This window comes from Phalacrocorax aristotelis, chromosome 2, assembly GCF_949628215.1.
Source record: "Phalacrocorax aristotelis chromosome 2, bGulAri2.1, whole genome shotgun sequence".
In the NCBI taxonomy this organism is placed as follows: Eukaryota; Metazoa; Chordata; class Aves; order Suliformes; family Phalacrocoracidae; genus Phalacrocorax; species Phalacrocorax aristotelis.
The window spans coordinates 144,408,800-144,425,453 of record NC_134277.1 but is presented as its reverse complement, the minus strand read 5'-3'; the positions used below and the strand labels follow the sequence as shown (position 1 = coordinate 144,425,453).

The window sequence follows — 16,654 nt, the reverse complement described above, 5'->3', positions numbered from 1 at the left end:
CCACCCATCCTGATGTAAGGAGCCTAACAGAGGAAATCTGAGGAAGGTAAAGGTAATCTTGAGCCCTGATTCTGATTTGGAGTCAGGGTGGCCCTTCAGTAACAGGGAAATGGCTGAATTGCAAAAATTAAATTTATAAAAATAGGAAAGAGAGAGACATGTAAAGAAAAGACTAGCTGTACTGTTCTCAATTGTCCCTGGTCAGGCATCAAAAGAGAGACAAATTAAAAGAAATTGAAAAGCAAGAATAATACAAACGAACTGTTTTTATCCTCTAATTCATCATTCCCAATTTGGATCAAGGGAAAAGAAGGAAGAAACCTGAGACAAGGCTTCAGAGGCCATCTGCAGTCCATCTTGTATTATGCTCCTTTGAGACAGATGCCAATTAGTCTGGAAGAGGCTGGTAGTCACTGCTCAGTATTTCTACCTACTGCCATCTGTGTGCTGCAGCCCCACAGGAACAGCTCTCTAAGGCCAATACGGCAAACTACAGCCTTCAGAGAGCTTAATCAACTTGAGCCATGTGGGGCCTTCCCCAGTGGTAACAACTCCTACTTCCATGACCTAGTATGTCATTGATATTATACAAGGGTGACACGAAGATGTTAACAGCTCTACCTACCCAGTGCCTGGGTTTGAGGTCTCAGACAAAGCTCAGTGATGTAATTCTACTACTTTCCTCAAATTATCACAACTGAACCAAAATAAATAGTTGTAGGTCGATAAGACCAAAGACATCCTTCATAAAGGATGGAGGGTTACTGCTATTCATAGGATGTTGACTGAGAGGAAGCAACTGTGCAACTACCAAATATATTACAGAAGCGTGTCAAGGGTTGGGTGGTGAGGCCAAAAGCTATAATGTGGGCATCAGAAGGCACTGCCATGAAAGTCAGGGAAGTTGAAGCACAGCACAGTGAGATGAAATAAATTGTTCCAGGTCATGGAGCAGGTTTGTGGAAAAGAACCCATAAATATTACCTCTCTATCATCTGCTTTAGCTACTAAATAATACACCTATACCAAGACATACTTGAAGAAGAAGGAAAAAAAGGAAAAAAAAAAAAAAGAAAATTGGGCAAATGTTTGAAATAAGTTTTAAAAAGAATGCCAATACACTTCAGTGTGCAGTCTTAATTTTCAGTACTTATGCATTTAAGAAACTAAACTTCCTTTAAACTAAGTGTTGTAGACACTGCTTTTAGAAAGGTACTTTGATAATTTTACACATTATTACACTGATATTACAGACAATAGATGTGTCAAAAACAAAGCAATAGCTACAGGCTGGTACACCTGTTTGGAATATTTCTCTTTGCCCTTTTAATCAAATAAATATCATTTCATGGCTACAGTGTCAGTGCTTTAAAAACTTGTTTGTAAAAGAGCAAAGGAAAAAAAAACCTACTAGAAAGCTCAAAAGTTTTGCAAATGACCCAGAGTTAATTAGAAAAGTCTGCACCCTGGCTAGTTCCCCTTCTCACGTGTCAGCTCTCATTAAATCAAAAAATTCTCATTTCAAAGTTAACAAACACCATGGTTAACAAAACTGTTAAACTGGGATCAAGTGGGCACATTCCTAGGTTTATATATGATGTCATGCTAAGCAGCCCACAGCTGAACTTGCAAGTAGTATGAATGATTTTTCAATATATTAAGTATCTGATCTAATGCTAATTTTCTCTCTATAGGCTAACTGTGTTGGGAACAGGTGGCCCTGCTTTCAATTATGGAGGGCTAACATGCCAGTGTGAGGCCTGGATTAGTTCACCTTCTCACAGGGAATTTGCCTCGGTTGGGAATGGATTTATTATGGCTTCACACATGGAACAGAGCTCATGTCAGCTGAGGGCAGTGATACATCATATGATTCAAATTAACCTGCTGTGGACTGTTCCGCAGGGCTGATATTGTGTATTAAAATGACGACATTTTTAAAACAGCTTGAAAGAAACCAGGATTGCTGAAGTGCAATGGTTCCAATTTGTTCCAACTAATCTATCACCTGCTGGAGATGTTGTTCTAGTGGGTTTCTTCTGGTAGCTGCTATTTTCCAGGTTTCTCCAAACCACTGACCTTGCTAATGGATACAATTGTTGCCTTTGCAAACAGGCGGAAAAAAGCTGGAGAGTGTGCCATGGTGCAGATTTGTTTGTTGCTTTTTATGTATAATTCTAGATCCACTGCTATGCCCCTAGTGGTGTCCAAACAGTGCCAGTGAGGGACTGGCAGGAAAGAGCAATCCCCCAGGTTCCCCAGTTCTCACTTTATCTTTCATTGGGACACAGTATTTCTTAGATCGTCTGGATAGTTTCTTCTGTAGAAATTATTTTGAAAGGTGAAGCATCAATGACCACCGTTAATTCACACTTTGCCTAATGTCTTCCCAAGAAATCACTGGGGGAAGAGGACTTTGGCATAAACCATCTATATTTTGTGTGTATAAGCATTTTAAGGCAATTTGTATGAAGCTGTGCTTCATAAACATGCTTTGTATCATTTGCATGCAGACAGACTAGATAAAATAGACAGCTTTTATAGCCAAAAAAGCATAGTTGATTTAAAGAAGAAAAAAATCCAAACAAAGGACTGGAGGGTAAAGGATATAAATTTTCAAAAACTATTAAAACAAGATGGTCATATTTGTTCCTCACCTAATGAATAACAACTAATGCTGAAGCAATAAATAGTTCCCTTATATGCATTAGACAAGAATTAGATGTACAATCCAGCAACAGACTGAATATAAAAGAGAGAGGGTCATGTAAACTGATGTAGATGGAATTTAAAAAATTTTAAATAATTAGTTACTGTAGAAAGAGAAAGAATAGTCCTTTAATTCATTGTGGGGTTAAAGTTGAGGTCTGTTCCCACAGGCCTGATGATGAATGCTTATTTCTCCTAGGATCCTATTACCTTAAATCTGGAAGAAATATCATTTTTCTTTACTTGCCAGAAATGTACAAAATAATCAACTCATGTCGCTAGAAGTGCATTAATGTATCCTGTTATTCTCATTTAATTAGTGGTTTCCAAGTTTAGCTACTTGCTGTAGTTTTTTGATCTCCGAGCTAATATGGACTGACAACCTGGCTTCCTGTGTGGTGAAACCATATGATTTTTCTATGGAACACTATTTACTTATCTACTTCAGCTGACAAACTATTTACAAGGAGTACCAGTTTTATCTAACACAGCAAACACTGGGAACCATTTGCAGATTTTTTCTTTTAACTGCTTGCATAGTAGTTTGCATCATAAAACATAGGCATGTTTGATTGCTATAGCTGAAATTTAACCTCAGCACACCAACAACTTATTTTGTAAGAAAAATGACATTACAATTAAACCACTGAACTTTGAACACTTAAAATCTATACAGAAAACTCTACAGTTATCCCAACGGCTACATCCAGGCTTTTGTCTGCATAGGTACAGCTTTTAAAAATCTGCTGACATTTCAGAACAGCAGATCAGCTGTACCCAACAGGTAGCACCTACTAGTGCATCCAATGCATTTTAATAATTCACTTACTGCGGTTATAAAACACATATACATAAATGAATATGAAAACACACAGTATGTCCTAAGAAAATATGCCAGTTAGTAGCAGTGTTATTTGCCAAATGTTCCCCAAAAAAGGAGTAGGCCTTTGAGGCCTGCAATAGAAGCATACTCCAGCATTGCATTTATTTCTTCAATTTATTAACTGTGATGTCTCCCATCATAAATATTGTTCATCTGGTGGCCTCACAAGAGCTCTCAGGAGTTTTGCTGAGGTTCTTGTCCTCAGTGAACAACTGCCAGCTTAGTTAGGATCTGGTGATGTAGACACTTTCTCCAGGCCTGCTGACGGCCAAGCTACCTCACCCTGGAAGAAGTTGTGGTTAGAGGACTTTTCCCCCCAGGAGAGTTAGTAACTTATTTTCCAGTAGCCTGCTGAGGAGCTGTCAAGCTTTCATAACTCTTTGCATGTGCTGTTCTGATGCAATCACATGCGGAAAGCGGCTTCCATTACTCATCCAATGAAACCTCCAGTCCCCAAGGAAGGCTTCTTGGTAAAGGTTAGTTTATTTGAAGAGGCTTTCATAGTGGTAACAGCTGAGGTTAGAAAAATCTGCAAAGGCATGCAAAACTGTTTTGCTACACTACACCGGCAAAACTTCATTAAAATTCAGAGTAATTACTGTTGAGTCATGTGTACTGATAGTTCCAATTAGCAGCAAAAAGAGGATTAAAAAAAAAGCCTGATCTCCTCTAGGATCTCTGGAGGAGATCTCTGAAGTTTTATATGCTTCGTGAGAATAAACAGACTGAAGTTTATGATGCATATTTAGCCAAATACCATGCATGGGAGAGCCTTAACACTGATTCAAGATCTGACTGGATTGTTGAGAATGGTGTGGACACTTAGACTACTTGTGAATATATACTTTGCAAGCTGGTACAAACTTCCATGTTTGCTAGGTTAGTTAGAAGTCTGCCCTACTGACAGAAGAGCATCAGGGAAACACCTTCAGGATTGTAATAAATTAAATATAAAGGCTGCACCAGGAAACTACAGAGAGAACCCTGAGAAAAGGGGAATGCACAGATGAAGGGTCTGGGAATATAAGAATCTGCCAGATGTGGGGAGAGAGGACGCAAAAAAGTTGTGAGAAAAAAAAAAAACCCACAACCTCCGAATAAAAGAAAATCAATCTGGCAGCGGTGACCAAAAGGCCACTGATAGTAGGTGTCTCTATGCCTTTTGCGCTGGTCATAATTAGAATGAAAATCTACTATTATCATCCATTAATCTTTAGTTCACATGGCAGTAGAACATGCAGTAGGTCTGAAGGTTCAAAGTCCTATTAATAAAGACAAATAAGAATCAATATAACAAAAGCTCTGCACTGTCAGGTGGTTTTAAAATCTTTTAAAGTAATGCTTTTAAGGCAGCACAGAAGAACAAAAAAGGGGCAATGGCGAGGTTGTTCACATCTTTATATTCTTTCCTTGAGACTCATGCTTGCCTGCATGTAAAAAATGGATTTTCAAGATACTTACCCAAAGTATTTGTAGTCAGCAGGTAAATATGTATGTCTCATTCTCTGGTTGTTCAATTTGATGTCCTGCGGTCTGATCGAAGCAGTGATTACTGCTTCACTCAAAGACAATATGAGCTGTGTTTTCAACATCTAAATTTCTATATTTTCAAGTACCTTGGAAAACTAAATTCTGTGACTTAAATTGGTAACCTTAATATAATGAGAAAACCTTTAATTTCCCTGTCCCTCAGTTGTCTTATGTGAAATGGTGAGGGCATACTATTACATCACCCATGAGAGGCTTGTGCAGGTAAATTAGTATTTCTGCAGTGCTCAGATCCTAAAGCAGTAAGCAACACAGAAGAAATAAGTAATTCTGGTTTAGAGCCAGGTTTAGATAGTGTGCTGTAAGACTGCACTATCATTCACAAAATCAGAATGGATGACTGACTGCAGTTTACAGTTCACTCTAGGAGCGAAACTGCAAGTCATGTTACTTTAAGTAAATGTTAATAAACCTTCATACTACACCACTTACATTCTGTGTTAATTAAAGAAACGCAATATCACTGTTTTTTAGATTTTACAGTATCAACACTTTAGATGATAGGAATTTGCAACGCCAGGTATCCAGATTCCAAAGAACTCAAGGGAAGGCAGCTTATAAAAATCTGCAGCAGCATTTTAAAACTCAGCTTTCATAAGCATAACTGTAATAAAATTTCAGTTGTTCTAGGGCTAGAAGCAGGTAGGTTTCATTCTGTTGCAAATTTGCCAGCCGCAGCTTTTTTTTGGAGTAAAATTTCTAAATTTACCTTCGGAAGAAAATAAATAATTAGACCTTAAACATTACACTGGTCCAGGACTGACCATTCATCAACTTTGATTTCAATTCAGGGCAACTGCTGGAGGAAAACTTCACATTCATTAGCAAGGAATACAACATTTTTCTGATGATCTAATGCGTGTCCTATATGGGCACATCTACGAATAGATTACATTAGAAAATAGAGATTAAAGTGCATTGCTTACCTGGTCCATTAAGGAAGTCTTTAATTTGCACAGTGATAAGAGGAGGTGGAATACCACTTTTAGCATCTACCTCTCCTGCTACTGTCTGCAACCAAACCTTGCAATAATCCAGAGCTTCTGGTAGAGTCTTCCCAGGATCTACAGGTGATAATGATCATAGTCATTAATGATATTCCAGGAATATGATACATAACAAAAGGCTACATACAAATTTGATTAAATAAAATTAAAAAGATTAAAATGTAACAGAATAAATAATATTCCTAATACTACTGTTATACACACTATCTGTGCCTGCAGATAGTTGCATATGTATAAAAATGCAAGCATACATAGGGAAGACGGCAAAGCTGTAATTACACAAAATGTAGGAAACCTGCAAAAATACCAAGTAAAATATGAGTAAAAGACATCAGTTACCACAAGATGACCTTAAATAGCACACAGTTTTAGCTTTAATGATGATGACACTTAAGCAGTCCTTACAAGAGAATTTGTGCTCAAAACCTGCTACTTCTAGATTGTATTTTCATTGCCACATAGAGAAAATAGTAGCAGAAAGATGAGTGATAAAGGCTAAAAGACCAGAATGCTACCAGATCTCACAAACAGGGTGTATTGACAATGTGGTTATATTATTCCCTTTGGAGTTTCACTCAATAGCTAATCAGTAGCTATTCTTGCATACCACCTTGAATTGTATTCCTTTGATCAGCTTATAATATTACAATAGCAGATTAAAATTAATTTCCTCCAAGTACTATCCTTGTCTTCATTTTCCACACATCACAAATGGCAAAAACAGTACTGTAAAAATGCTTTTTAGTCTTTAGCAACTCATGACCTTCAATATAACAGTCCTCAATTCTGGCACTACAGATCTTAAATCCTAAATAATCAATTATTCTTTAATATCAAGACTTCCATGTTCATTATTGAATGTCTGCCTCATCCTGAACAATATAATGAGATTTTATTGATGTGATTCTCTCCCATTTTCAGTCAATTAAAAATGCTATAATTGCTTTATTTGAGATTTACTGAACGGATTATTTTCAAGAACAGTATTTACATACCCACTATTATAGCCAGCATATGGTATCATAGTCATATGTGGACTGGGTATATAAAGTCAGCTTTGGAATTCGTATTTCTTGACCTTATCATGTGATTCATATAAAACTTGGCACATATGAACCCTTATGTGATTTCAAAGAACTTACTGAAACCAATTGATCATGACTTTAGATCTATATGGAAAAGATCAAAAGTTAGCACATTCTTCTGTTTTTATTTGATCAATTTTCAGGCAATGACTTTACAGCAGTATTTGTACTGCATGGCATATACATTACAGCCTTTCCTTCCTTTTATTCCTGCTATACATTTATAAAGTCAGCTCTCAACAGTTATTTAAGAGCTGTCACTGCATACAACAGATTTGTATATTTTCCACTTGAATTTCTACATTATTTATGGTTCCTAGCCCTTTCCTTTAATTACATTAACCAGAATGGTGTGGCACACTCCCTTTTCTACAATAACTGCTTTAGGGAATATCTTGTTTCCTGTGTCTGGAGTTTGCCTAGTATACTGAAAAAAATGATAATAAAAAACCTTCACCAACAAAGTACACATCTTTTCCAAAATACAGTTTTGTAGTTGTTCTGAGCAGGGATGCTATCTCTAACTTGGATCTATACCATAATGTCTTGTTTTGTGCTCACAGCTCATCATAAATAAGTAATATACTAATGTTTTTCAGAATATATAGTGTAAAGCATTGTAAAAATAACTGAACATTGTGCAATGAACATCACTGAATCAATTAAATTGATCTCTAAGTTATTGTTCCTTCAGAAGTATTAGTATAAACATTTAGGTGTACCAATATGGGGCAAAATATTGCAATATGCCATTATTCTGTCTTATAAAGATATCTTCCCATACTGTATATAGAAATCCAGAACTTTTCATAAAATCCAGTAAATCTAGTCAAACATTTCTTTTGAAAAATACATTTACAGGTATTTCTATTGTCCTAAGGTGCGTTTATGTCAGAAAATACCTAATAATTGTTTCAAAGTTGTAGATGTCTAAAGATGAAAATACCTCTGATGAAACGAACTTACATAGCAGAAAATCCTTGCGTGACATAATACATTAGCTATACAAACACTGCCCTCAGGTCACTGGGAATTGCAGCACGTAAGCACCAAATCAAAAAAATAGAGGAACCATGGGGCTCTCAGGAGATTATTTTGCTCTGTCATGTCTCCAAGGAATGCAGCACCATCACCTCTTCATTACCTGGGGCACTGCAGCACTGGGATACATGAATAATGAAAAGGACTCCAGAACTTACAGATTAGGAACACAACACAAAAAAACCTCAATGCACAAAATTAGCCTGGGTCCAACAAAATATATTACTTTTAATCCAGCACTGGCCTTACTGATTTCAACCATTTTTTGTCTTTTTTTTTTTTTTTTTTAATTCAAGTGAAATGTGTTATTTTGAAACCGAGCAAATTCTGGAAGCATGATAGTTTCATTGACACAATTTTGTGTTGCAGGTAATGATCCCAGAGGGTCATGCAAAGAACTAATTTGAGTGCTTCCAAGCACCAAGGCATATGGTTAATGTGGAACCTGGGTAAGACTTGACTGTACATCCCAATATGCCAGAAATGAATCAATAAGTTTCTACATGATAAGAAGAAAGCTAAAATACAGAGGTTTCAAAACTGACTATGCTGGTGCATATCTCAAAAACTTGAAGGAAGTTCCAAATAGGAGCTATAAAATGTACCTGGGTGAGACAAATTAATTTAAATCAAAGGTCAAAAGACTGAAATATATGTATCTTGATTAAATACCTTCTAAGGTAGAAAATAGCACATGCATTTTCATAGGATTAAGGATCAGGAAAGCAATAAAACAATATCAATCAATCCATCCCTATGCCAAGGACATAGGAATTGCCAGAGAAGCAATTGAATTAAAAAGAGAAAATTTAGGCTGAAAAGTGAAGAACAACTGAAGGGGCGAGCTGTTAGAAAAAGGACTCCTCTCCCTCAAGGAAATGATGGAACTGTTCAGAATGTTTAAAAATACACTTGACAGAACACTATAAAATATACAACAGGGAACAATTATGCATCAGCAGGGAACTGGTCTGAATAATGTATTATAATAGGTCATTTCCATTTCCATTTTCTGTGATTCTCTCAAAAATCAACACTTAAATTTGCAGTTATTTGTATAAAGAAAATACTGGAGAAAACCCAAGGGATACATATATAAGTAAAAGGAGAGGCTAGAATTACTCCACAGCAAGCCAAGAGAGAGAAAAGAAAAGCTTGAGAAGTGAAGAGCAGTGAAGACGGCCAGAAATTCTATCCTCTACATCATGTGAAAAATTCGTCTGTGACAGCAAAAGAAAAATGGTGAGACAACTATCACAGATTGACAACCAAGACTGTAGTTTAAAATCTGTAAGAATGAGAAGCCGAGGCCTTCAATACACACACACCCCACACACACCCCCCTTTTTTCTTTAGAAAAAAATAACGTCTGACTATTTTTGAATCCACCTGAACATCCGAAGTCACATTTAGTCTTGCTAAGGTCCAAACCTCATCTCTAAACTTGATTTGAATTTGCAAGCTTTTGATTTCACCTGCTGTCTCCTCATTCCTACATTAACCACAGACAGCAAAACCCAAAATTCTGAAGAGAAAGGCAAGTAAGGGGAAAGGAAAAGAGGGAGGCAGGAGAAATTTCACATCTTGAAGATTTTCATTCTCCAAAATGTGGTTTTGTTCCACAAAGCCACTGTGTAGTTGAGTGAGAGTTGTTGTGTGAGTTGTCATTGTAGCTGAGAGCCAGGACAGCTCAGGGGCACAGCCTGTGGGAGGGTTTAATGGGGGGGTGTGGGGGTGTGTGGGGTGTGTGTGCTCAGTGATCCACAGCACCCCAGCAGCCACCAGGCAGAGGACAGGGCTACCAAGCGTGTGCGCGGGACAGCAACTTGGCCTGTTCAGCTGGAACTTTACCCAGACCAAACGAGCTCTGTAACACGCTTTTATTTCAATGGATGAATCATATTTTGGTCTGCAGTCAATTTTAAAAGCCAGTACGATGCTGCAATCATCTCTGCATTTCAAACTCTGAAGTGGAACGTTTGGTCTTGTTTTAAAAATGGTTTCCATCGGAATTTAAAGAACACAAGTGGGAAAACATTTCTACTAGCATACTCATAAGTGCTGTGTCAGGAAGTTCAAAAATGAGCACTTACAGTAACCTGAGGAATGTACATTCCCAGGCCAGTTTGTCTTTACAGGTGGGGGCTGCACACCCCCTGCCCATAGATGCAGATGTACTGGACAGTAAATACACTCAGAGGGGAACAGGTGACACTGCAGCAGAACTCCCTCAATGCTATGCTAGGAAACAGCCTTAAATCCTCTCTCTGCCTTGTAGGAAGCACAGGCTGACAGAGAGGTGGTGAATCAGACTTCCTGCCAGAGCCAGCCTGCATTGCTCTCCACGCAGCCTGGGTTTTCCATTAGATCAGAGGTTACATGTGGTCTTAGCTACTGCATCTGCTCTTCATGGACCCCCTGCCATCAAAGGCGTGGGTGTAAAAAAAAATAAAATAAAATAAAAATCAAGAATAATTCTGGATGGCCTTACAATGCCTGCTTTTTCTGCAAATGCTTCACTGGTAGAAGTTGAAGAAATTCCATGCATAACAGATATTTATTGAGAAATTTCTCTCCCTTAAAAAAACCAAGGACCACAACCTCCTCTTTAAAAGTAAACAAACAAACAAATAGAAAAAAGATTTTTCAAGAATGCCCAGAGCACAATGCTCAGGAAATGAGGCAATTTTGTATCTGGATTGCATTACCTGAAACAAAGCAAATAAAGATTTAAAACAATATTTATAAAAGCAGCTTATGAGATTACATTAAAAACAATTGCACCCACTTTTATTTAAGTGGAAATGGCCAATGCTGTTTGCAAGAACTAACGGTTAGCAGATGCCTTTTTGTTAAATGTGGGATGATCATTGAATAAAAAAAAAAGTTGTTTTATAGTATCTTTCAGGCTATTTATACAGAATCTTACAAGTAAACTCAGGGAGCAACTAATCTTTTTAATGGTGCTTATTAAGCAGTCAATATTTATTCCATTAATTTATTTACTTTGATTTGAAGTTCCTGTACCTGGCAGTAGCATAACTGCAATCAAGCTGTGCAATTACAAAAATAATTTACAACACAAACGAAGCAGTTTAGCACAACCAAAATAAAACTGAGCTAACATTTTAATAACCTAATAAGTCTCCTCCTCCTCCAAACTGACTTGCAAGAGGACGTGGTTGGAGAGAAGGACTCAGGAAGTTGAAAGCACAACCATCAGGTCTTTAGCTCCAAAGCAGGCAAATGCTCCCACATACAGACACTGGCCTGATGGAAATGTGCTGCTACTAATTGCTAATTAACACACTAACGATACTTAACTTCTAAATAGCTTGTTCCCTCCTATTTTATTCTTAAATTCTTATTTCTTTCATGTTTCAGAGACTAAGCAAAATAACACAGCACGTGAGAGTGGAGCCAAGTTCTTCCGATGAAGTTTGGTGTTCCGGCCACTGTGCAATGCTCTCTCTCACCAAAAACCGAGTGATCACTTAATGTACAAGTTCCTCAATTTTAAGCTCTATTAACTTGAAATCTTTCAAAAATAAAAACAAACCCCTTGTCCCAAATAACATATATGTGACTTCATAACAGTATTAAAAACTTCACTTCTACGCAGTAAGCTTAATTTTGTCACCAGCCCAGGATTAACTATTATTCTCTTTAAAATTCATACTGGTGCAGTTTTATAGGACAATTTCCCTATTTTATTCAAAACTTCATAAAACAGACTGTCATCAAACTACCTGTTAGAAGAAGTTCTAAATTCTAGAGTATTCTTTGTTGATTTACAGCTGAGCAATGTATTTCTTAGAAATACAGTAATGGGAGGTGAGGGATGGAAAACACAACTAGGTCCAAACTATTACCAGCTTTTCTTTACCCTAATGGTCTTTTTTTGAGCTGACGTCCATCATAAAATAAGACCTTCCTGATTTCACACTAGAATTTTGTATTTCCTTCTACCTTGCAAGACTTTAGTGTTGTTTCAGAACCGTACTTTTTTTTTCTTTTAGAAAAGCCATAAGAAATAGCATGGTATTTCATAAGACCTGAATCTACTGCTACTGAACTAAAAGTAGTCAAGTCTTAAGAATTACACAACAAAATTGATCCCAAATGCTTTAAAATGTTCCTAAAATATTCTTATGCAGTGTATATGTTGTATAAATATATACAGAATGATGATTTGAAATGGCAGTCTTTATTAGCATGTTTTGGATCTAATCTACATATTCCATATATGGCTAAACTATGTATGCTTAACCATCTTAGTATAAGTAATGAGCAACCACCCCCACAGGATTACCAATAAAACTTTATAACAAACATCATGTATTTTTCCTTTTACCCAGGCAAGTCTCAATTTTTTAGGTTATGATGAAATCTGCTATGTTATAGGCCCAACCTTCTGAGCTGCTGCTGTGCTGCTGCCTATCTCCATCATGCAATGTAATGCACACAATATTTTCATCAGGCCTGCTTGCCTACTCCCACTGCTGAATTTTTTTTTCTTTTTTAAGGGGGAATATGCTCCATCAGTTCTTATAATCTAGTTAAAATATACCTTTTATGTTTAGCTTGTGTCCTCTTCCCCATCCTACCTTAGATAATGGAGAGATAGTTGCATGCATACATACAGACATAAGAGCAGCCTTATAGAGACCCTAACTGGAAATATTCTTTTGCAATATTCACTGTAAATTAAACATAATTTATGTCTTTTTCCCACCCGCCAGTCCTCGGTATACAGAGAAATACAGAAAATTGTGCATACCTATTGTACAGAGGAAGAAAAGCTAACTTACTCTTTCAAATAAACTTTATATTGTTCTTCATTTGAACAATACAGCTCTTTCAGATCAAACTGTCCACCAACAGTCACACTGTCAAGAAAAATTGGTGTGATTGATTGACTACAGCAGTGCAGCAAATGCCACGCAAAGCTCCTGATGCTGTATTATATGATATGCAATATATAGAGCATATATGTGTGTATATATATACACACATATATATAATACACAGTTCATGGCTATTTTCCCTCAAATACACATGTCAGAAATTAAAATCAGCAATTTCTGAAACTAACATATTACTACAGTGGTATGACAAAATTAATCCTGAACAACGGAACTACAAGCAAAGCAGGTCTTCCTAAACAAGAGGCAATAAAACCTTTATACTACCTGTATAGTTGCTGTGTGAATTAGTGTGTGACTTGAAGTGTGGATTAGTTTTATTAACTTATTAATACATTTAGGATGGTGTTTTTAGGCACTAGAACTTTGGCACTCACCTCAATCAAACCCTTTTGAAAAGAGTCCTAATGCTTCAGTAGCAAGCACAGGATTCTGTCTGATACATGAGTAAGGTACTTACTACTGCCCACAAAGACAGAAGGATGAGACCAGAACTTTTGCCTCCACATAATATCTGACTCCTGCCTCTATACTCTTTTAGAGACAAAAAGCCAAAGAAAAGGGTAAGACCCATGTAAGGCAAGTCTTTGGTCCTCCAGGAAGACCTCTTTGGGTCTCACTGAACAACTGCTGGTGACCAAGAAGCTCTCAGGCTGTTATGTTCCTACCATCTTTTTTATTTAAACTTCTTGCCATGCTTCTGTGCTCTCTGATCCATGTCCAATTTGTAGGAAGACTTTATTACAGCTTGTGTTTTCTAGAATTGTTCCCATAGGTATGAAGATAGAAGAAGACTTCAGAAGGTTATTGTAGAAGCAGAATGGAGAGAACTTTGCCCAGTTTATTGGTAATGTGGTGGCAGCTTGTCCAAGGACACACTTGAATGCCTCAGACATGAGAAATGAAGAAGGCCTATCGCATCTTTCCAAAACACTAAGTTAATGAAGTTGTGATCTTTAACTTATAGCTACTCCAACTTTCCTTCAAGCTTTGCTTTGTTAATTGATTTGTTAATTCTTTTCATATTAATTGGTACAATGGCCACCTTTTATACAATATTTAACAAATATACATGGAAATTGAGTAAATTGAATTTGTGACACAGCTGTGTTTCTTTCAAGACAGAATAGCAACAGCAAAGACGAAAATGGAAGAATGATAAAAGAAAACATGGCAAAGAACAAATCTTCTCCCTATTTTAAGTGTCTTATTTCCAGCTGTCTAATCTTCCTCACTGTTTAATCCCTCTTAAAAGTTCCACCAGATTTCTGAAAAAAGTTAAGATCTATTAAAATCAGAATTTTTAGTCTTTTGCATAAGAACATTATTCTAATGCCAATTTTCAAAAGATACCATCTCATTCAGCAAAGATTTAGTACAGCTGCACAAACCCCCCATGCTACTTTTCACAACTAGTGTGCTGTATGAATTCTGCCAACAAAAAACTAGCAATGTTTTTTATCTACAGCTCTCATTCATTGAAAAATTTAAAACCCCACACTTATCTGTCTGCGTGTTTTGCAGACCTCTGCATCCTCATTTACACTTTTTTTGGGTAATACTCTGTAAGGATGTATCTCATTAAATTCTTACACCCAGTACTTGCTGTCACCCAAATGAATTGCAACCATTTAATTTCTCTCTTCAGCAGTACAGATAAGACAGAAAAAGAAATATTCAAAGTATATTATTCTGAACAGTTATCCTGATATTTCTTATTATAAGCTTTGCATATTAAAAAAAAATCCAAACCATTCATTAAGAGAAAGAAATTCTTGCAAAACTCTATTACTCAGCTGAATGAAAACTTAAAATACATGAATCATGAGCTGTCACTTGGAAGATCACTATAATTTTTGTGCAGTTTATGATCAAAACACCAGGTGCTTCTACAATGTTTACCTTTAAATTTTATCAGTAGGCTAATATAGGAAAATACTGCAATACTTAGTCATAAAACAATGCTTTTTATGAAATCAGCTTGGCTTACAACCTCCTTAGAAGTTGTACTTCCTTAGAAAATATTGAGAAATTAGAGTAATGCAACAATCCCTATTGCAATCTGGTAATGAGAAAGTAATATCGAGGAACTGGAAAAACCGGCTGCTAAAAGGTTAGATCTTAATTAATTTCAAACATTCTACACACTTAACTTTATTCAGCTGTGGGGTATAATCCCAAAAATATGTATGTTTACTGTTTGATTTTTAAAGACGTCCTATAAGCCTCTCAGCTGTTTTGCACTGCTCCAGTAACTTTGAGAAGTGCAATTATTTTGACAGTTATAAACAGGACAGAATGTTAAATGTTCTTACCTGTACACTTGTAATCTGAGGCTACTCCTTTAAGACCAGCGTCAAACACTGATATTTCTACCTTTTGCTTTCTGTGGTGGCAGCTCAGAAGCACAGAGGGCTGCGATACAACGAGGTAAAGAAAAGGCAGTAGCTCTATGTCCCCAGTTCCCCTGCGACCAGGCTGCCGAACAATGGTAATACCCAGGGCTTGTCGAGCAGACGATCTTGTGGAAGCGTGCAGACTTTCCAGTGACAAAAGACCCGTTTTTCTCCCAGTAGACAGGGGAACATTACTGTTCAAAAGATCGTCTGCTGTGACAGAGGAAATGCATGGCTGACTGGACTTCTTGGTATCATGGCTGCCACCTAAGCCTGCTTCTGGAAGGTTCAAGGCGCTTTTGCTTATTTTCTCACTATCTTTCTGATCTTGTACTGATTTTGATTTAGGCAAGGCAGTACATGAGTAAGTCATCAAGGAGATTCGACTTGCTGTAACAAAAATGTCAAAGGGAATGAAATTGAGATTCTTCACGATGGAAGACTGGCGGGAAGGACGGGCAATGCGGTGCTGGCTGGTACCACTGTGCTGCTCGATTTGAACGATTCTGATCTTAACACTGTCGCTGCCAATTCCACTGTCCTGTGCCCCGCTATAACGGGAAGAAGTCTCAACAGTTCCTCCATCAGACACATCCATTTTTTTCTGCTCTTGTTTGGAAACCTGCAAAGGAAAATATTATAATAACTTATGATATCCATATCGCAACTATTTCCATTTCAGTGGCAGCAAACAATCACTATATAAACATCATGTCAAAAAGGAGAATTATAAAAAATATCTGCCAAGTTAACTTTAACACAGTAATCACTCATGAAAACACAGCAGGTGTCTGTTCCAATGAAATGATGACTCACAACAGATGAGTTGCCAAAAGAACATGTGAAGGAAAAAAAGGAGTAATGATTTCTGGGCTTAAACATTTTTTTTTTTTGAATGTAAACTCTTTAAAGAATCTATAAGAAATCTATGGCTTAATATAAAACCATGTCTCTGTGAAATAACACAATGTAAATGAGAAACCTAGTCAGGATTGTTTTCCAGTTTTGAGCACTGATGCTCAAAAAGCCCTCTTTGGCACTAAAATATTTCACCGTGATT

General features: G+C 37.0%; 1 protein-coding gene across 5 annotated transcripts in view; it reads right to left on the bottom strand.

Annotated features, from left to right (window-relative positions):
• The window catches only part of VPS13B (vacuolar protein sorting 13 homolog B), a 486,846-nt gene that overhangs the window by 102,652 nt on the left and 367,540 nt on the right, over nt 1-16,654 (bottom strand). For all 5 annotated transcript variants that reach the window (XM_075085497.1, XM_075085494.1, XM_075085496.1 and 2 more), the window contains exons 34-35: nt 15,514-16,216; nt 6,067-6,204 (exon numbers count right to left, since the gene is read on the bottom strand). In XM_075085497.1, coding sequence (XP_074941598.1) covers nt 6,067-6,204; nt 15,514-16,216 — 841 coding nt within the window. The remainder of the gene's footprint in view (nt 1-6,066; nt 6,205-15,513; nt 16,217-16,654) is intronic.